General features: G+C 32.3%; 1 protein-coding gene across 1 annotated transcript; it reads right to left on the bottom strand.

Moving 5' to 3' along the window:
- Window positions 1–15,157: 15,157 nt before the first annotated feature.
- LOC128242986 (deoxynucleoside triphosphate triphosphohydrolase SAMHD1-like) lies at window positions 15,158–22,000 on the bottom strand. The gene is made up of 4 exons (XM_052960446.1): window positions 21,394–22,000; window positions 18,980–19,084; window positions 18,279–18,404; window positions 15,158–17,922 (listed from the first exon to the last, which is right to left on the bottom strand). Exons 1-4 carry the CDS (start codon window positions 21,520–21,522, stop codon window positions 17,881–17,883), a joined length of 402 nt encoding a protein of 133 aa, XP_052816406.1. The 5' UTR covers window positions 21,523–22,000; the 3' UTR covers window positions 15,158–17,880.
- Between the last annotated feature and the right edge of the window lie 1,626 nt (window positions 22,001–23,626).

The following is a 23,626-nucleotide window of genomic DNA, read 5'->3' as shown; positions in this document are numbered from 1 at the left end:
AGCTTATACTATCATTTAGGAACACATTCTTTATAGTATAATCATGATCATTTAAATGCTTTGACCTGGAATCAGCACGTGTGATGCTATAATCTTGCTTTTTGCATCAGTAAGCTAATATACATAACCTTTTTCTGTCTTTAATAATGTAACGAAAAAACATAACAACAAAACACTTACGTGTACTTAATAATTGTTCATCAATTGCAAAATGAGGAACACCGCATCTTGTAAGTTATCTAAGCATTTTATCCATGTAAAAGCATATTAATTATATGTTAACCACCTTATCATCCAATAACCGGTAATATTGAAGATTTTATCAAAATATCCTAATTTCTTAAACCTTTAACAAAATAGTAAATTTGTTAATAACAAACGATACAAAAAAGGTTTCAAAAACAGAATGCATCGAATCAGGATCCCCGGTATTTGCAGGTAAGACCGGACCCACTACACCATAGCGATAGATTATTGAGGTTTTATGAAATGTTTAACAATTAAATTAAAAACAATTTGTAATATAGGGAGTTTGTCAGTTTTTAAGCAAAAGGATTTTACATTCATCGCACTCTTTTTTTTCCGCATAACAAAAATACGTAGTTACCGGAAGTTACATTAGCGACATCGATTTTAGACAACCACTATCGATTGTCGCTAACATTGTATTGTCAGCGACGATTTATCGATTGTACTCGATAATCGTTTCATCATTATTTTAACTGAAATCTTTCTATTTGCTTATCGTCTTAAAACCACAACTCTGATGAAAAAAAACACACCAGAACACAGAACCAGAATAATATGGCGCAGATAACCCCCGGCACTTCAATGGCTATGGTCAATAGTATAGCCTCTCCCCAACAGTGCATGCAAACTCCGCAGATGTATCAACAGATTCCACTGACACCGCACGCTCAAGGAAATACACAATTTCTTCCGTACAATGGTACCCCCCTACAACACCAACAACAACAGCAGCAGCAGCAACAACAACAACAAGGTAGTCAAGGCAATCAGGGTCAAAAGTATGTTTCAAATGCTGACATTGTTCAATTAATCACTACAAATTTTGATGAAATGAATGGAAGGTTAGCCAAATTAGAGACGCTAGAGCAGAAAGTTACTGAAGTTGACAATAAATTGAACAAACTATGGTCTGACTCGCGAGTTCAGAAAACGACCGACACAGTAGCGTCGCTAGAGCAAAAAGTGGATGTTAATGATTTCAACATAGACGCCGCTCAGAAAGAAATTATTCAGCTTAAGACGGATAACAACAAATTAAAAGAGTCTTTAACCGACATTCAAGCCAAAGGAATGATAAACAATATAATTGTGGGCGGTATAGCAGAGAGAGGGAGTCAAGGCAACCCCGAAACGGCAGAAGATACCGAATCCGCTGTCCAGGAATTCTTCAAGAAAGACATGAACATTCCAAATGAGAAAGTTCAAACGATGCAATTTGAGAGAATCCGACGATTTGGTGAGCGAAGGCACGGAAAACCCAGAAACATTTGCGTTGCCTTTAAGAATACAAAAGATAAAGACACGGTAAAGTCTCACCGGAAGAATCTAGACACAAAGAAAACCGGGCTCTTTATTCACGATCAATACCCCCCTGAGGTAATTGCTCAAAGAAAGAGGCTTGTGCCTATAATGCTGAAAGCAAGAAGTGACGAGAAAGAGGCTTACATAAAATACAATAAGTTGTTCGTCGATGGTAGGCTCTATACGAAGGGGAAATACGGTACTGCTGAGTAGGATCCACAGGAGGGCAATGTTAAAATCGGCATATGGAACTGTAATGGACTAACAAATGATAAACTAGAAAACAACGAATTTTGTGAGATATTATCAGAATACGATATTATATGTCTATTAAAATCTTGGACAAATAAAGATAGCAACGTAGACATTGAGAGCTATAAGATACTAAATTTTTATTGAAAGTTTCAGCACAGAAGAGCGCGCAGAAATAGTGGCGGGGTTATTCTATATTATAAGGCGAGTATAGAAAAGGGTGTTTAAATTGTAGAAAATCATTTCGACACATTAATTTGGTTAAGACTTGACAGCGGTTATTTTGAGACTGACGAGGACTTTTACATAGGATTTGTATACATATGGGGCGAAAGTTCACCAGCTTATAACGTAGTGAATTGTAAGCTATTTGAAGTGCTAGAAACTGATAAAATAAAATTTAAACAACTTGGAAAAGTATATGTAGGCGGCGATGTCAACGGTCGAGTGGGTTTTAAAAAGGATTTCATAGATTTTGATGCACTAAATCCAGATTTAGATAACTCGAATTATACACCGGATGTCCGCGAAGTTCGCGTTTCCATGGATACTACTGTCAACAATCATGTCATCAACTAATAGACTTATGCATTGGAACTGAACTTCGTATTTATAATGGACGAATACCAAATACAGACCGGTATACATTTTGTGGACATATGGGAAACTCGGTTATAGACTACCTTTTGTGCTCATGTAATGACCGTTTAATCTTAAGATCAATGAGGATCAGCGACTTCACCGTTTTCTCAGATCATGCCATAATTTAATTTAGTCTTAATGTGCGGGAGATTAAAACTGAGGAGTATATTTGCAGTGAAACAAAGCAAATACAATGGGATGGTAACAAACAAACCGAATACAGGAGGAATCTTATTACAAAATTGCCAGATTTTAATAATATTTTCCGTAATGTACAGAACACGGAGCAAACAACTATTGACAATGTTACCACACAATTCACTAACCTAATTAATGATATAGCAAGCCCGATATTTAAAACATGTTCTCGGAGAGTAAATATTCACCAAGTACGTGCTACAACTTCAGTCATTAAAACAAAAGATTGGTTTGATGCCGAATGCTATACAGCTAAACACGAGTACAACGTAGCGTTAAATACGTTTAACGGAAAAAGAAATGACATTAATAGAGTAAATCTACTCGAGAAAAAACGGCTTTATAAACTGTTGATAAAGCGTAAAAAGAAACGTTACAAATTTGAAAAAATGAGACAAATTGAAGCCCTGAAAACAAAGAAACCGAAAGAGTTCTGGAAGTATTTTTGTAAGAATAAATCATCTAAAGGACAATCATTGAGTGTAAATGAATTTCACGACTATTTCAAAAACTTGGTCGACGAAATAAACATTGTAACCGATGACGAGAGTGAACAATTCTGTGACCAAGAGTTACCTGATGATGACCCAATATATAATGAGCTAGATGAAGAAATTACAATACAAAAGGTAAATGAAGCGATCAGAAACCTTAAAAGATACAAAGCTGGATCAATGGATAAGCTTATTAATGAATATTTTATTGAATCTCGGGATATAATGGCGGGACATATGACAGACCTATTTAATCTCATTTTCTCATCGGGTCATTTTCCAACACCATGGATGGAAGGAATTATCGTTCCTGTCTTCTTCAGAAAGGGCGACGACGCGGTGACTAACAACTACAGGGGAATAACTCTTATGAGCTGTTTAGCAAAAATATATTCCTCATTAATAAATAAACGACTGACTAGTTGGTGTGAGAAATACAACAAAGTAACGGATGCACAGTTCGGTTTTCAACAACTGACGCCATATTCTGTTTAAAATCCTTAATTGATACGAGGCTAAATAGCGGACTTCGTCTGTATTGCGCATGCGTGGACATGAAGAAATGTTTTGACAGCGTGAACAGAAATGCTCTGTGGTTAAAGATGTCTAAAATAGGAATAAATAGTAAAATGCTTAGAACTGTGAGATCTATGTATGCTTTTGTTAGATCTAAAGTTAAACATTGCAATCAATATTCAGATTTTATCGAAATATCGGTCGGTTTAAAGCAAGGTGATATTTGTTCTCCTCTTTTTTGGTCCATCTTTATAGGAGACCTGGAACTATATTTACAGTCAAACATTGATAGTGGAATTACAATTGAGGAAATCAGTCTTATTTTAATGTTGTATGCTGACGATATGGTGATTTTAGCCGAAACAGTAGAAGACATGCAGCGCAGCTTGGACAATCTTAAGGCATACTGTGATAGATGGGGACTAAGAGTAAATGTTGATAAAACAAATATTATTATGTTTAGACGTCGCGGTCGTTTACGAAATGATGAACACTTTATGTATGGTGTCACTTCTCTAGAGATTGTAGACAACGTTAATTATTTAGGAACGATTTTTAACTGTTATGGGTCATTCAATTCAAATGTACATCTATTGTGTGGAAAGGCCTTAAAGGCATTAAACGTGCTGTTGTTCAATTTAAAAGAGTTTAGTTTTACAGCGAAGACAAAATGCCAATTGTTTGATGCGTTTGTAGTGTCTATACTCAACTATTCATCAGAAGTTTGGGGATTTACAAAATCCAAAGAAATTAAGCGTATACATTTGCGTTTCTGTAAACAAATTTTAGGTGTTAAATTGTCTGCAAGTAATGCTGCTATCTATGGTGAACTGGGAAGACGCCCGCTATTCATAAATAGATATTTTAGAATAATAAAGTACTGGTTTAAGTTGCTGTGTTTAGAGAATTGCATAATGAAAACATTATATGTATGTTCCTTGAATGATTTACTGAATAACAAAAATAACTGGTTGTCAAATGTGAAAAACTTGTTGTATATATATATATATATATATATATATATATATATATATATATATATATATATATATATATATATATATGTTTTGGTGAAGTGTGGGAACAGCCATATTTAGTTGATAAAGATATATTTTTACTAAGCTTTAAACAAAGATTATATTATTGTTATATGCAAAACTGGAGAGATGATATAATGAAAAAATCAGTATTAAATGTGTATAAGGAAATTAAGGTTAGCTTTGAATACGAAATTTATCTTAATAGTAATATTCCCCACTGTTTGTTAAAATTATTTACACAAATGAGAATATCATGTCACAGTCTAAGAATCGAAACTGGACGATATGGAAGAAATCGCATTGACAGAAACCAAAGATACTGTAAACTATGTGATACTGTGGACATAGAAGATGAGTATCACTTCTTGTGCATTTGTAATAAATATAAAGTTATACGCAAGAGATATTTACCCAAATATTATATTGAAAGACATGATAAAATTTTTAGAGCTGATAAACACAAGAAATGAGACAGTAATTCTGAAAATAGTGACTTTCATAACTTGTGCGCGTAAAATACGAACTAATTTGTTAACTCAATAATGTGTTGTTGTTGTTTCGTTGATATATTTATTTTTTTTGTATCATATATGTTTCATAAAAGTAAGACTTAAAACTATGCTATATGCTCATAAATTGAATATTTGTTATCATTGATACAAGTATAATATTTCCTTTGATAATATGTTTTGATGCATGTTCTCCTTAGTAACAGTATATATTTGAATGTTGGTAATGTATTCTAAATGTAATACTAAATGGTATATTGACTATTGTATATATGTATGATCATGTTGATGGATGATAAACTGTATGTTTAAATCCAAATCAACTGTTCTTCTTCTTCTTCTTCTTCTTCTTCTTCTTCTTCTTCTTCTTCTTCTTCTTAAAATATTGAAGAGATTTTCAAACGAAAGACATGTGACTGGTAAAGGTGTCAAGCTTTACTCGCCTAACACCATGCAATTAGGTTTACATTGTTTAAGATTTAATATATTTTTCAAAACTTCCATTGAAAGGTAGTGAACTTAGAGTTAAAACTATAATAAAACAATTTAACCTCCAACAGCAAAGTAAGAAAACACCAAGTGAAATAAAATGGGAAGCTAGTGTAAACAATGCAAATCTAAATTGGAAAAAAAATAGGAACCATGTTTATTGCTCAAATGCATCTTTAGGTGCTCGGCAATTTCAATGGAAGTACCTATTAAATATAATCTTCACAGAGCATCGCCTTGCTCTTATGAAAGTATCAAGATATGGATAATGTGTTATGTGTCTCAAGAATAGAAAGGCATTATTTCATCTCTTTTGGGATTGTTCAGTTGTTAAACTAATTTGGAACAAAATTAACAACTTAGTGAATCAGATACTCAAATATAACAATGAAAACAGTATTCAACTGAACTATGACTGTATTGTTCTAGGGGTTGAAAAATCTAAAATAAAAGACATTATAAATACAATTATTTTTTAAACAAAATGGCAAATATGGAAACAGAGAAATGAATGTAAATTTAATGGGGCAACAGGAATATCAGAAGAAGATGTGTTAAAAAAATGTGGAATATTAGAATATTGTACATGCATAATAAGTCGTACGAAATATTAAAGATTAAAGAATTCATTTATGTACACTCATAAAAAAGATAAAAGCATCAGCTAAAAAATAAATTCTAAAAACATGAGTGTAAAAAATCTTTCTTTAATGAAATATTTTTTTTAAATACTCACAATTAAATTTAGGTTAAGAGTCACACATCAATGCCTTCATTTTTTTTTGTTTTCGTTCCATATCTGAAGGCAGCGACAAGTGTCAATACTCCATGAAGTAAATTTGATAATTTCACCATTGCTTTTGTTTTTGATAACTAAGACAATGGCTAAAAGAATCAAAGATAAACATCCCTGGAACTCTCCTGAAAGACAGAAAAAATGAATTAAAATAAAATTTAACACTTAAAATGATGCAAAGCCCCAAAATCTGATCTTAGCTTATATATTTATGATACTCTGTAAATATGTATTTATAGCTTGAAAAATATCAATGTCTTAATAATACAATGTGCATTCTCTATTAAACTGTTAAATGTTGATACATTTCGTATTACAATTAAAGTCATTACTCACAAAGATAGTCAGTAGATTTTAATGGATGAAGTAGATCCAAATATTCTTCCTGCGTATTCCAATTGAATCTTTCCATGACAAACAAAAATAACATATAGAACTTGACAAAAATAATAATGTATCAATTCGAAGCACATGTAAATTTAACGGAAGTAGAAATGTTCAAGATAAGGGAAGTAACCCGTGAATGGGGCTACACTACACCATATTTATTCCACCACTGCATTGATGTATTGCTGATAAAATATATATGTATATCTGATATATTTCTTTAAAACAGTTCCTTTGTCGAAACACTGGTTGGTTATTTTTGTTATGTATAATTGTAAGTGTTGTCAGGGGTGTCCCGATCCCTGGTAGCACATATGTTTCGAGGAAAATAAAAGGGACTTCATTGATGTATCAAAAAGAAAAAAAATCAATAAAAATTATCTATAATATTAGGGCTCAAAAGCCCACACTTTACTGTCATACAACAGAATTCGGGCAATCATAGCATTTTTAAACAAGTTTATTTGCAGGGACACTTGTAGACCAACCCTTTTTGATTTCTGTTTAATCGAAAACTTTACCTTTCGAGCTTGCTCAACTAATGTTGTTTTAGTTTATGAAAAATTAAACTGTACATTGTACACCAAGACACAAAGTCTTCCACTATCTCTAGTATATCCTAATAAAAATATCATGAACATTATTCACCTTATGTTCATAAATAACGTTTGTCATATCTTCGTTAACAATTAAATTTCACATCTTACCATAATCATACAGGAATTCGAAGCAATTTGCAATTGAAAATGAATTTCAGCCAGCACAACAATGTCGGTAGTATTATAGAGAAGGAAAATCCTTAAATATACATCTACGTCTTCATCACTTAATCATTTGAAAGTTCGTTTTGATTTAGTAGCTTGACAATCAAATTGTCTTGACATTAAGTCTGTCAAATCATTCAAAAAGATAGAAAATAATACTGAAGATAGATTTTCACCCTGACGGACTTTGTTAACCAAAAAATGGTCAAATTGTTATTATTTTGAACACATGATTTTGCATTACTATACATATGATATATAACAAGAAAACATTTTCCATCAATATTATGCATTAGGAGTTTTTGCCAGAGCATAAAGCGATCAATTGAATCGAATGCTTTATTATAATTTACAAAAGCAAAACACTGTTTTTTCTAAGCACCAAAGGAGAAATCAACAAGCATTTTAAGAGCAAATGTATTATCAATTGTGCTATAAGTCTTCCAAAATCCGGATTGTTCTTCACAAAGCAAGTTATGGTGTTCTAAGTTAGGGTTTAACCTGTCGTTTAAAGCATTAATAAACAATTTTACCAGAACAGCTAATAGTTAAGTAATGCCACTGTATTTGTTGGGATCCAACTTATCCCCTTTGATTTTTATATATAGGCAAAATTATTCCTGAACTCCAATAAATATTCCAGAATCAAAAATTATATTGAACAAATTACAAACAAAATAGACAGAAGTGCCATTATTAGCATAATTTAAGATCTATCTTATTTAAGATATTGTCAAAGAAAGACTACTCTTGTTATTCTTCAGTCTTTTTATGATTTTCCTAACTTCGTCAATATAAAATTGGCATTCAAAATATAATTATTAAAAGAGAAAGATTCTGTATCTTAACTGTATTTAAATCATTAGTAGTAGATTAGTCGAATGTAAATTTCACAATATTTTATTTGCACCATATTGAAACAATTTAAAATTCCTAGTTAATGTTTTTTTTATATTCCTTGTTGCTGGAGGCTATGACTTTCAATTGATTTTTTTTATCATTTCTTTTGCCACGTAAATATTTTTAGCATTTTTACAATCAGTATCAAACCATTTCTTTCCCTTTCTTTTTTGTAGAGTGAGTAGAACAAGAAGGAACGGGCTTATCCATAACAAGGTAGCAAAAATCATCAATATTCATAAGTGCATTCGTTTGTTTTTTTCAGTTATAACATTTATACAACCATCAGTATAAGACTTATGACTAAATATATTTTCTACCTCTATTAACAAATCTGAATAATATATCTTCATCAAGGCAAATAACATAACTAGGTTTGGGATTGGTACTCCTTTTTTCCTTGCAGCTTGGTAAACAACAACATTACTTTCAACGACAGTTTTATCGTGGGAACAATTCTCAACTGATAATTATTAGTCTTTAAGACTAAAATCTAGAAATAAACAACATAGTACGTTGAATAACAATTGTCAAAATCACAAACTTCAAAGTTAAAGACCCTAGGAAAATGAATGGTGATACTAATACAAAATCAAGCAAACTACTATTACTAAAAGTTTTTTAACCTATATACATTACCACATCTGTCGTTTGCTATACACAGTCCAACAGTTTTACACAATCATATTAACTAACCTACATGTATGACAATAATTACTGCTGAAATTGCAATCTTCAGAAAAAACGCTCCAAAGGTTAGGTTATACAATGTTATCATAAGTAACTAAATCAAATTAATTATGAAATATAAGAACATAATAAACAATATCTGACTTTTTCGTTTTTGCATTGAAATCTCCAAAAATAGAATTGACGCAATATCAAACTGAGAGCGAATATCAACAATATTATTATCAATATTGTCAAAAATATCAAGTGAACTGTACAAAAATCCCTCAGGTGGTATATAGACCACAGCAAATATATCAACTATATCTTTATAACCACAAACAATTTTCATTGCTATATTCTAATAATTCAGTTTTATTTCCAATGCTGTTTTTAACAAATAATCTAACATCACCAGATTTAGACTTAAGAATCTCACGTTTTTCCCGAAAATTAAACATCCCTCAATTACCAGACTTTCAAAACAATCTAATTTTGTTTCAGCAAAATTATCAATATTATATTGTTTTCAAATTCAACAAAGTCAGGGTTAATTAGTTTTGATAATATACGACAAACAATAACATATGCAACCCAAAAAGAATGTGAAGTAATGGAATGTGAATTTTTACCAGAACTAACACAGTAATGATCAGGTAATACATCAAATAAAATATTTCTTCTTTTAGTGTGGTTATGTTCTGGCAATATTTCAGCCTTAACATCTGTACTGTCAGCATTTGGTAAATTATTGACAAATGCACAATACTTGAATGTTTATAAAAAAGAATACTTATAACAATATGTAGATAAAACATATCTAGAGTGAAGGTTGGCATTTAAAACAATTGAATGCTTATGAGAATAATATTCGATAATTGCATTTCAGTGAGGTCGATACTGCGGTTTCGACGGATTCATGTTTACTCACCGAACGAGAAGTGATGCAGGTCACCAGAAAAGCGTTTTTATCGTAATCTTCTATTTATTATATACCTGGCTATTTAATTATTCATTTTTATTTTTCGGTTTCAATTTGATTTAAATTTACCGCAATCTGTCAAATGTTTATCCTCATGGTTCTTTGAAGAACCATAAATCTGAATATGTGCATGCTTCTGGAGATTGAGTAAAGTTAGATATTTTTTTTTAAAGTTGACAGGTTCTATTTGTTTTTTTTCTTGTCACTCTATTTTAAGCGACGTGAAAGTAGTTCCGAGACTACACAAGGCACTCGCATGATACGGAATCATTATACGACAGTTTCATGATAAGGATTTTTCAATACGGCGTGCTGAATTTTTACTGTCGGATATGGAAGAGGAATTTGATAGGCATATAATAAGGTGTAGCCCGAGGTTGATATCCCTTTATCAGGTCGATAAATCACCATATCGACCGAAACTGTAGTGCAACAATTGTTTAATTATTAAATCTATAGTGTAAGATTAATTACATAAAGTCAAAATATTTTATTTTTTTTAATTTATCATGGATTTTAAATTTTCAGTATAAACGTCAAACATAAACAGTCATAACAAGATCAATCTTGCCTGATCAAAAGAGTATACAATTATCACAAATGTGCAAATTATTAAAAAAACTCAACTATCTACAATTAAACATATAATGTACATGAAACTATGTATAACTATCAGGCAAGAAAAACGCTCGCCGGACGCCATGTTTGTTTACATCGGAAGTTGAGTTTATGACGTAACAGTTTCATACCAAGGCGATTCGCACGCGAAATGATTCTCTAAGGTCAATACGTATTTTAGGCTCCGCCTATGAGTCAACACAGCAACTAATCGTCGGTCATGTGACCACGTTTAATCCAATAGAAATCGCCAAAGTAAAACGATTAAATAATAATACAACTTGTAGATGAAATATGACTAGAGTGGAAATTTTCATCTTAGACACTTGGATTATAATAAGGAGAATTGTCATTACAACATGTAGATAAAATATGACTAGAGTGAAGATTGTCTATGGTTCCATACGTCACGACGTGTATTTCATCCTTCGTCCCGTCCAATGCATAGCTGTCAAGTCCAAGGTCCCTGCGCATGTTTTCGGTCACTTCAACTCCGAATTTGTTAAATCTATCGTCGGGAAATTTAATTTTATAACGATTTTGTTTTAAAAATCAATGAACGTTCCCGTCGCGGATGAAATACTTCTCGACTTCAGGAATGGCAAGCACAACAGACCTCGGTCTCATGCGTAGAATAGTCAAGTCATCGATGATGATAATGGATTTGTAGATGGGTATTGTAGATTTTTTTCAATTTACTTTTGTTCTGATAGATGTCGCGTACAGTTTGGCGAGAGACAAATCTAACAATGGTCTGGCGCATTTTCCTTTTCATAGTTAAGGAGAATCATGTGAATTGACATGCACTTATGACATTTTCGCTCAATAAATTCAGCTTTCTATCACTACCATTTGGAGATTGGACAATATCTAAGAGAGAGAACCATAGGATACAAGAATGTTCTCGTCGAAAGCCACTGAATTATCAATGTTAACGATGTGGTTTAGCATGTTTAAAACTGCAAAAGTTACGTCCCCTTCAGGTTCAAAGTAATTGATTTTAACATTCTCACGTTGCTGATACTTCTTATTACTGTCAATCTTATACAAATTGACAAGAATGTTAGTCTTGGCCTAGTTCAGATCCGAGGACTTGGCACACTGTCCGATAAGGGTTTGAAAGGTGTCCAAGCAGTGTTCCAACATGGCGACTGTTGTTTTTGCAATGTCCTCGGTGCGATATACTTCCAATTTCGAATGTTTCGGCGGCATGGTGACTTCAGAAGTTGAAATGTTTCTAAGAATGTTGATGAATGAACTGGCTTATTACTTGAGTAATTGATTTCTTCACTTGAGAAAGGTCGATATAAACATAAGATTTTAAAGTTTTTATATTTAACCGGAAGTAAATTATTTTAAAATGTAGATTCAAGCAATGTTTTGTTACTTTACAAAAATTGCAAAGTGAATTTTGATTACTAATTTTCAATCGCGTTATAAATGCTAATTAAAATTGTTGTCTTCAAATCAATATTTGAGCAAATTTCAACATTTTGTTTAAACTCTCCGTTTGATTTGCCAAACTGTATTTCGTAATTTAAAAAGTGCATTTGACAAACAATGTCCGAGTTATTTTAAAAAAGGAAGCATCTACACCGGAGTACAGGGCCTAATACACAACCTGTGTAATAGCCCGTATTTAAACATTTTTTAAGCCGCCCAGCCCCCTAATCCGGTATATTGCACAAAGTTGTATATTGAACCTCATCCTTTTTGCCCACGTGTTTGTTAACATTGATCAGATCTCAGATCAATGGATAGCTCAACCGAGAGCTTGATAGTTAGGTGCTCTCTTCGGTTGCGGAATGTCGCGGTTTAAAACAACGGCCGTGTCGAACCAAATGACGTTACCATATAGAATCAGTAGCTCTCTTGACTAAAGATTGCCTTTAAACGGGTAGTACTGGGATAATGGTGAACATAGTAATGGTTACCCCCTGAAGGTTGTATCATGTATATCGCTGTTTTACACCGACCAAGAGGTCTCTTCGCAAAGAGCTAGGATATCGCACCATGATATTTTGTACACATAAATCTCACTCTGTTTCTAATTTTCCAATATCTGGATTTGACTGAGAAGTACAGTACCTTCTTATCATTTCACTAGCGGAATTTAAGAACAATTTCATTCGGGATGGCTTCATGGCGGTGTCAAGCCAATAGCACGGGCAGACCTTGATAAACTAAAATAAACAAGCAAATCTGTTGAATTGAAATCCCTCTCCTGGCCCTCCTAAATAGGCGAAGTAAATGGTATAGAAATTAAGTCCAACCGAAGCATGCAATATGGCTGCAGTTTGATGGACTCTTATGAACCTTTGATATGATGTATGAACCAGACTAGAAATATGGCAAAAACAACCTTAGAGTAATCACAAGGGTTTTCTAAGATTTTTTGACCTCATGTGACCTACTTTCAAACTAATCCAAGATTGCAACGAGTCAAACATTCTGGTATCGGAGAGGGTATAATGCCACCGTTTGTTTCAAAGATTTTTTCTACGATTTGACCCAATATCCTATATCCCTTTACCCACGTTTAGAGTCAAGGGTACATATTGACCAGAACATGAACAAAGTTTGACTTATATATGGTTCCATACATGATTTTATAATATATGACCTAATGACCTAGCTTCTGACCTTATGTGACCCAGTTTCAGACAAGTCAATAATTTTATCAAGAAAATATTCCGTTTAAGTTTGAATTCTGGACCGAATATAATGTCTATAGTGTGTTCAAAAGATTTGACAATGTGGCACACTTTTGAAATGTTTAAGATCAAGTTTGAATCTAACTAATCCTTACTAAGCTATTGTTCTGATAAAATGGTTAGAGTCAAAAAATATTTTTGACCTAGTGACTTAAATTTTTTATCACATGTGACCTTGATTTAAATCTGTGCAAGAGTTCTTCAATGAAACACTCTGATTATGTTTCATGAATATTGGACCAAATATAATGTCTGTAGTGCGTTGCGTTTAAACGATCTTTTCTAAAATTTGACCTAGTACCCTAAGTTTGACCAACTTTTCAAGTATTCGAGATTTCATCAAGGAGTTTCCGATTTACACCAAGTTGAACATTATCTAACCAATCCCAACTAATATATGGTTAAAAACTGTGACGGACGGTCAACAACAAAACGTTTTCCCCCTCCCAAAACCCCTTTAACGGCGGTTGCCGATGCATAACTCCTGCATTTGGAGGCTACAATAATCATGTTTTTGTCAATTGATTGCCAATTAATAACATTGGACGTTCATATGTAAGTGTAATTGATTTTTAAATTAGACCAATGGCAATAACTCGTGTGTTGTTGCTACCATGATCCAAAGAATATTGAGTACACCATCACAATACGTTTATACACTTTTCAAATACTTTAATTTATGTATATAAGTGACATACTAGTGGCTTTGGATGGATGGACAGACAACACCAAATCTGTATCTTTCTGTGCAAACCTTCGACAGAGTATAATAAACAAACAACGAATCTTGATTATATTTATTGAATACAAGCAGCACTAAATGAAGTGAGGATAAAATCACAAAGTGAGTAAAACCGTGTAAGATAAATAAAAACGCTATACATTTATAAAAACCACCAGGCCCTAAAATCACAAAAAAAAACACTTTAAAATTAAAAATACGCACAATCACCTATGTTTTATATTAAAACCCAACATCCCTCAAATTTCTGAAGAAAAGTCATTCTAGATAAAAAAATATTCTTGAGCACAAACTCAAAAATAAATTGTACTCAACGTGTTTTATGTTTAGTCAATAGCCTTATATGTTATACAATAATTTTCGCAAAAAAGGCTTAAATTACAAATTGAAATAAGAAGTTAAAAGACCCAAAATTTATCAAATTTCTGTTACATTATATACGATATATACACAATTTAAAATTGTAATCAGAACAGATACAACTCAAGTATTTTCTTCCTTATATTGGGGTTAGAAGGTTAGAAGACAATCGGAACAAAATAATAAACACCAGTTAATTCGCTGTAAATGGTTTAAAAAGTTCTGATACAAATTCAGAGATTGATTAAGTTAAATTAAGATTCATACTTATATGTAAGTCCTACTCAACAAATTCTTACATATGCAAAACCAAGATTGTTTATGTATCACTAATCAAAAATGCTAGACAAGAGTTTTCACTAAACGTTGATATTTTATTACAGAAGTTAAGTGTTTAGTATTTACAAGTGTTCTAGATCTAATCAACATTTAATGCATCACTCTTGCTATAAAGCCCGATTTTCAAATTGAAAAGAAACTAATAACCATACATATGTAAGAAGACAATATCAATATTTCTGGACACTAGAAAAAATGAATAAAATAATATGAATTTATTTCAGGGGATATGACCTCCACTCCCCAAGTCCGGATGTTTGTAGGAACAATACAGTAGAATGGTAGAATAGGGTAGGATACAAAGTATAACAAATTATTTTACTATTATTCCCACTATTGTATAAAAACTTGATAAAATTAAAGGTAAATTTGTAAACAACTTAAGCTCCAAATTTAAAAGTAAATAGGGAAGAATAAACTAAGTGGACACCACCCACCCACCCTTGTGCATTCATGGCAAACATAATTAAAGTATAAATCAGCAAAGCAATCATTAAAATTAATATTCACACAACAAAACACACCCAGAATTGAATACTTATGTAAAAAACTACAGAAACAAGCTCAGTAGCCAAATGTTTTAACATAACCCCTTTGTTATGGCATAGGGAAAACGCCAATGACGTAGAACACAAAAACAAAAAGGAACAAACAAGAAACATGGAACAACAGCACAGTTCATATATATTATATAAAGAAACTAGGTATGTTTATCAAGGATGGTTGGGTACCGCCTTAAAACGGTTATTAAAATGTAAATTTATTGGTGGTTTAAACCAGTTTACGAGCACAAACTTCACTCTTATCCCAACAATCCTGAATAAAGAAAAAAGGTAAATCTTATCTTAAGTATGCATTAACTTGAGGAAGATTAATAATACGACAAATAATAAATTAATAGGTAAACCCCAAGTACTTCAATGATTAGAGATCCCAACTTTATCTGCAGATGGAGGAATACAAATCAGAGTACCTTATGCAAAAACTTTTCAAATATACGATGCAGTCATTGTTTGAAACTATGAGCATCACACACAGTCTGTCTTAGAAAATAAAAAAAAGTTTAAAACTGTTTTATCATAGAGTTTCATAATAAAAACATCATTGTACTAAAACTGGGAACAAATAAAGAAAACATTATTTAAAATAGAAGCGACATATATAAGCTAATCTTTTCTTCCAAATGATAACATATGTAAAATATTTGAAGAAAATGACGTCACATGCCGGAACATTCCGATCCAGCCAAAGACAGTTTCAAAGATAACATGAATCTGAATTTTTTTCATAAAATCATAGGACTGAAAGCTTAGTTATGTAAGGATGCTATATTCAATTCTATATTTTGTTTCAGGAACTCATCTTCAAAAACTAGAAGACAAGCACTGTTCAGAGTATTGCCTTTATATCCAGGGTTTAAATTCAGTCGAAGCAATTCATTGAGTCTGTGTGCCCAACTACCTGCTTAAAAGATTAATTTTAATTTTACGAATTTTCTTTCAAAACATCACCATAAAAATCGGGATGAGCAATACTATTAGCAATCAGCGATTTAAGACTACTATTGTTTTTTTTTTATCTAATATTATAGTGACCTTTAACAGATTTTGAGAAAGTTTTCCTTAATTTATAATATCTGAAACCCTGTTTAAGAAGTTTTTCCGTCATAAGTTTACTGCGAGAGCTGCATTTTTTTTACATCTGTACATATTCTAGCGAATCTTATCAACTGTGCAATAAAAATACCATATGATGGTGAACTAGGAACATCTCCATCTTTATTTTAAAATCAAAATCATCACGTTTATCATAAAGATTGATACTCAATTTATCTTCCTTTACTTCGAGTTGCAGATCTAAATAGGATGCTTTTAATTGGATGTATTAGATTTATTAAGTTGCAATTGTGAAGGGTATGTCGATTTAATATTATCTGTAAACACCGGATTATCCAAACTTATATCATCAGTATATCTAAAAGAGGTTTTGAATTTATCAACAATTTTATTGAATCCATACAAGACAACATTTAAGATTGAAAAACAAAAGCTAAACAAGAACAAGAAAAGCATAAAACAAAAACATACTTTGTTGTAAACAAAATGGTCATTGTAACAAAACACTAAACAAAAGTTGTATCGTCTTCCCAAAGAAAAAAGCATACACCAACAAACAACTATACACAAACAACTACCTCTAACAAGCATGTGAAACTGACAGTTTGTTTAACATAACATGTTTTTTAACATGCATCTGGGGTTTTCCATTTTAAAATTACCTATAAGTGAGATGAACTATTGCATTACCTGAACATGACAATTTTGAATTTAAACTTAGATAGACCCCATTTTATAGGTGTGTTTTTATCAAAATACAAATAAACGCGTGCTTTATATAAAAACATGCACACCCATTGCAGACTGACAATGAACTGTTTAAAATAGTAAAAGTGTTGTATAAATATAACAAAATTGAATAAAAAAAAACATTTTTTTGCAATTTTATAAACGGATATATTTTCATGCCAAATACAAAAATGAAACAATTATTACATCAATAGGGTTTTAATAATTCCATTTAAATATAGATTGTCTATGTATCCATATATTATAAGGTGTTATCAATAAGAAATGATCAAAAGTTAGAAATGGCAGTACTTCCTAAAGAACCATTATGGGTTCAAACACTTTCATTTTATCTGTGTTTATGTAACCCCAATATTGAACTGGTTGATTTTCTGTGAACAAAGCCATAAAGCATTAGAGAATTAAGAGAATTATGTTGCAAACAATGTATCTGAAAATGCTGTCCAATTATGTTCCTGTAACTGTCTTTCTGTGAGAAATTTGACATTTGTTTCATTGCTAGTGGTCAAAGTCCCATTTGGATGACCGTCTTACCCCTCGGTGCCATTGCTGCTATTTATTAGTGGGCTTGACCTTTTCATCTGGAGAGTATATCTGGAATATATACAAAGTTAGCTAAAACGTATTGATTTTAAAACAGTGATGTAGTATATCAGATTATTATCCTTGTCGTGATCATTGGCATGATGTAACGTAATAGAATGGTCGCATGGTTTGGTTGGGAAACAAATACACGTGAAAAATCTACTGTCCATCACGGTTACACTCAGCTGTGTTACAAGCCTAACATGTGGCTTAGCGGAGAGCATCATGCAATCGCAGATGTACACTTTGTCACTTACTCAGAAGCAACAATTTGTATCAAGATACATAGACAAGGCTCTAAGCCAATGAAATATTACTTAGACGTTGTTGTAAAGAGCTCGATAACGAAGTGTTAAGAAACTCACCTCCAAGAATTTCTTAAACCAGCTATTGGACGCCTCTCGGACCATCTCAGTGAATTTTGCATCCTTCTCCTTTGAGTAGATTCGTATCTGTTGCTCCTTGAAGTGACCAGGGATGAAACTTGGCTTCTGTGCACGAGATATATAGATTCATGTACAAATTTGTAATTTATTTCAAAGATTTTGATGTACGGTAAACCTTAAAACGTTGTATATAAGCATTTTATTTTATATTAAAATTTATACATTTGTCAATGTTTGGTATATTGCCTTGTTAAAAGAAAGCAATATAAATTAGGCATGACTTTAAGTCTAACGGATATCGATAAGCGCCACAGAGTGAATGCTTACGCTTGTATATTTGTCCAGACTAATATCGCAATGATGATTAAAGCTAGAGTTGTGGGCCTTGCTGTGCATGTTTAAATCGTCTCTGACGGTGGCAACATATGTACCAAGCTTCAATAATTATAAACATTGAGCGCTTTTGTAATGATGGTAAATGTAGAACTTTATGGTACTAAATACGTAGTGTACCCGGTAGCATAATTATGTTCCTGTTTTTAATGTAAGATTTTGCATTTATTTATAGGTATGTATTGCGAAAGTCATGTTATGTTTTATGACACTAAAGACCAAACAAAGGTTATGACAACACATTGACCTATTTTTCCAAAAGCATCCAGCTCAAAATGAGAGCATACCTGATCTTCACTAATGGGGTCGGCTTCATTCGGCGTTTTTTTGCTATAGAACATCACATTGTCGATAGGATTCTTATCCTTCATTCCGTAGTCGAGGGTCACAAGCTGAAATATTTAAATACATGAAATAAGAAGAGGATATAAGAAGTTTGATTTATTTTAACCATTGTAATACAAAACATGAATCACAAATAATGATTCATTCTTTTATACTTTCTGTAAGTTTTTTTTATAAAACAATGAACATAAATAAGGCACTACCTTCAATCGTATGCACCCCTAGAACACAGTCCCCTTAATATAAAACTACCGCGGGTCAATATAGAGACAAAATTCTGAGTACCTGATTACAAAACCCCCCAAAGATTGCAGGTTTCATTAGAAGAAGAGTTTTCTCGAAATTTCTTCCCTACTTCATTAATATTCATGAAAACAAGATTTTGTCAGTCAGTATTCCCACGCTACTAATGTAGTCTTAACAGAATAAATAAAGTAACGGGGTAGTAGATAATGTGTTATATACAAATTATGAGGTTTGAAATTCGCAATGCTATTTTCTCATCTTTGAAAAACATTAATGAATGGATAACTTGCTACGTTTTAGTTTCACAACATTGTCGATTACCGAAAATACACAAATATTAAAACCTCGCAAAAATAACCAAATCAAATCAAGTGATGGAACTTGCAACATACAATGATATGTCTTTTTAAACATGTGTATCACTTTTATGGGAATACCTTGACCATTGAAGAACTTTTGCTTTGTGACCAGAACAACTATTGAGACCAATACTATAAACCAAATTCAAATTTGTTCATTCCACCTTTGTCACTAATGCAAGGGACATTAATCTGCCCATAGTTGATGAATGTGCATCAGAATGACCAATTGTGCAACAACAAAACTGTTGGAGTATAAAGGCAATACCAATTAAGTAAAATTAAACCCACATACCATGTCGTATGACTTACGTGACACTTGAGCTAAATATATGAAGTAATAACGGTCTTTTTATTTTTGTAACAGTGCCCTTGACCCTAGACCCCATTACCTCATTACAACTTACGCGTAACAGTTTTACGAGTCTAATTTCGATCAGACATTAAGTAGATTTTTCAACATTTTTCAAATAGTTTGTCATGTTATTTTCAGTAGAACTTCTTTCAAAATTATTCAAAATGAGAATATAACATATGTTATACCAAAACAAAAGATGAATGTCTAAGCTTATTCCTGTTACTAGAAGTAACTTGAGACTATTTTAGAAATTGATGCCACGTGAACAACTTCACGTGCAGACTAACATTATGCAGACTAACAATTTTATGAAGGTCTATGACCATAACTAAGATACTCTTTTAGATAATTGTAACACTATATTCCACGCTATATATGCCTTATTCTAGTCAAGGGCTATAACTCTGCTAGGCACATCCACATACAAAACAAGGTGCACAATTTCACATGCTGGTTATTTTTCCTGTTAAGACTCTCACATCTTTATGTCAACAGACGACTACATGCTTTCTTTGCCATATTGTCACAAAGTTAATAGCCATTATTCTGCATATATTTAGCGAACAATACCCAAGGTACACACCTTGAAATGCTGCTAAACATTCCTATGAAGAGTTATCACTCTGCCTAATTATATATTTTTTGAGATATACACAACAAAAGATTGAAGGCTCCATTGGCTATTTTGTAAGTCTGTCAATGGCCATAACTTTGCACTTACTGGATGAAGCAACGCACGAAAACCAAACTGCACAACTTCACATGCTGGTCAACATTTCAGTTTTGTGACTGGCTAATTTACTTTTTGAGATAGCGATAACCAGGATTGCAAACTCTCTAAATTAACACTGAGTCAATGGCCATATTTCTGCATTTTCTGGGTTCAGCCACACACAATGTTCAAAATGCACACATTCACATGCTGCTTAAAATTATTGTGAAGTTTCATTACTCTGACTTATTCACTTTTCTAAATATGTGCTTTATAGTAGTATGTGATGTATGAAATGATAGACAATGGCAAATATAAATGCTACCCCAAAAAGTGGGGGGATAAAAAACTCAACAAAGTTTCCTTCTAAAAACAGAGTATTTTTTTGTATTTTATGTGGATCGACGTACATATGAATGTCTTCAACTATTTTTGAAGTTTTTCTATGGCGGTTAAGCAAATATCAAAATGTATTGAATTTTGAAGACAAAACCAACACTGACTAAGATGTTATTCTTATGACACCAAGGCTATCAACATATCACTTTTTTTATTAACAACGGTTTTTCATTTTCTTGTCTTATATCTTTGATTTTGGTGAAAAATATCGTTGCCATCAGACTTAACAGTTTTATTTCAGTTAAGAAAGTATTGAACATTTCAAATTATAAAGTATCGGACCTGGATGATGATATCATCTGTTTTGGACGTTTCTTTATCAATCCTTTCGATCTCATACCATAAACTCTGTTCTATGACCTCCTGAAAGAGAGTTAAAAAGATATGATAGTATAACATATATGCCCGCATAATGGCAACCAATTAATTGCATATTAATTAGATTAAAGGATATCCCTACCTGTTTAATATTGATGAATATATTCATGAACACAAGATTTTGTCAGTCAGTATTCCCACAGTACTAATGTAGTCTTAACAGAATACATAAAGTACCTGGGTAGCAGATGATGTGTTACATATGAAGTTTGAAATTCGCAATGCTATTTTCTCATCTTTTAAAAAAAACATTAATGAATAAAAAACTTGCTAAATTTCACAACATTGTCGATTACCGAACATACACAAATATTAAAACCTCGCAAAAATAACCAAATAATATCAAAACTGAACAAAAGCATCTCATACAAGTGCTGTTGGTAAACCTTTCATCAGCTAATCAAGAGCAATAATGTTCTTTTAATTATTTTCGACGAGAGTGAGGGAACTTGCAACATACAACGATATGTCAATTTAAACATGTGTATCACTTTTATGGGAGTACCTTGACCAATATCTAATATATATGGCCATTCAAGAACTTTTGCTTTGCGACCAGAACAACTATTGTAACCAATGCTAAAAACCAAATTCAAATTTGTTCATTTTTCACCTTTGTCACTAAAGCAAGGGACATTAATCTGCCCATTGTTGATGAATGTGCATCAGAATGACCAGTTGTGCAACAACAAAAATGTTGGAGTAAAAAGGCAATACCAATTAACTAAAATTAAACCCACATACCATATTGTATGACTTTAGTTTCACTTGAGCTAAATATAAGAAGTAATAACGGTCTTTTTATTTTTGTAACAGTGCCCTTGACCCTAGACCCTATTATCTCATTACAACTTACGCGTAACAGTTTTACGAGTCTAATTTCGATCAGACATTAAGTAGATTTTTCAACATTTTTCAAATAGTTTGTCATGTTATTTTCAGTAGAACTGCTTTCAAAATTATTCAAAATGAGAATATAACATATGTTATACCAAAACAAAAGATGAATGTCTAAGCTTATTCCTGTTACTAGAAGTAACTTGAGACTATTTTAGAAATTGATGCCAGGTGCCCAACTTCACGTGCAGACTAACATTTCGCAGACTAACGATTTTATGAAGGTTTATTACCATAACTGAGATACTCTTTTAGATAATTGTAACACTAAATTCCACGCTATATATGCCTTATTCTAGTCAAGGGCTACAACTCTGCTAGGCACATCCACATACAAAACAAGGTGCACAATTTCACATGCTGGTTTTTTTTTCCTGTTAAGACTCTCATAACTTTACAGTTATATCAGCACAAGACTACATGCTTTCTTTGCCATATTGTCACAATAATAATAGCCATTATTCCGCAAATATTTAGCGAACAATACCCAAGGTACACACCTTGAAATGCTGCTAAACATTCCTATTTCCTAATGATATATTTTTGGAGATATACATAACAAAAGATTGAAGACTCCATTGGCTATTTTTTAAGTCTGTCAATGGCCATAACTTTGCACTTACTGGATGAAGCAACGCACGAAAACCAAACTGCACAACTTCACATGCTGGTTAACATTTCTGTTTTGTGACTGGCTAATTTACTTTTTGAGATAGCGATATCCAGGATTGCAAACTCTCAAAATTAACACTAAGTCAATGGCCATAACTTTGCATTTTCTGGGTTCAGCCACACAAAATGTCCTAAATGCACACATTTACATGCTGCTTATTATAATTGTGAAGTTTCATTACTCTGACTAATTCACTTTTCTAAATAGGTGCTTTATAATATTATATGATGTATGAAATGATAGACAATGGCAAAAATAAATGCTACCCCAAAAAGTGTGGGGAGGATGAGAAAACTTAACATTGTTTCCTTCTAAAACAGAGCATAATTTTTGTATTTTATATGCATCGACGTACATATGAATGTCTTCAACTATTTTTAAAGTTTTTCTATGGCGGTTTAGCAAATATCAAAATATCTTGAATGTTGAAGACAAAACCAACACTGATAAAGATGTTATTCTAATAACACCAAGGCTATCAACATATCACGTTTTTATTAACAACGGTTTTTCATTTTCTGATCTAATATCTTTGATTTTGATGAAAAATATCGTTGCCACCAAACT

Source organism: Mya arenaria, chromosome 8 (genome assembly GCF_026914265.1).
Source record: "Mya arenaria isolate MELC-2E11 chromosome 8, ASM2691426v1".
Classification (NCBI taxonomy): Eukaryota; Metazoa; Mollusca; class Bivalvia; order Myida; family Myidae; genus Mya; species Mya arenaria.
This window is presented reverse-complemented; position numbering and strand designations above follow the sequence as displayed.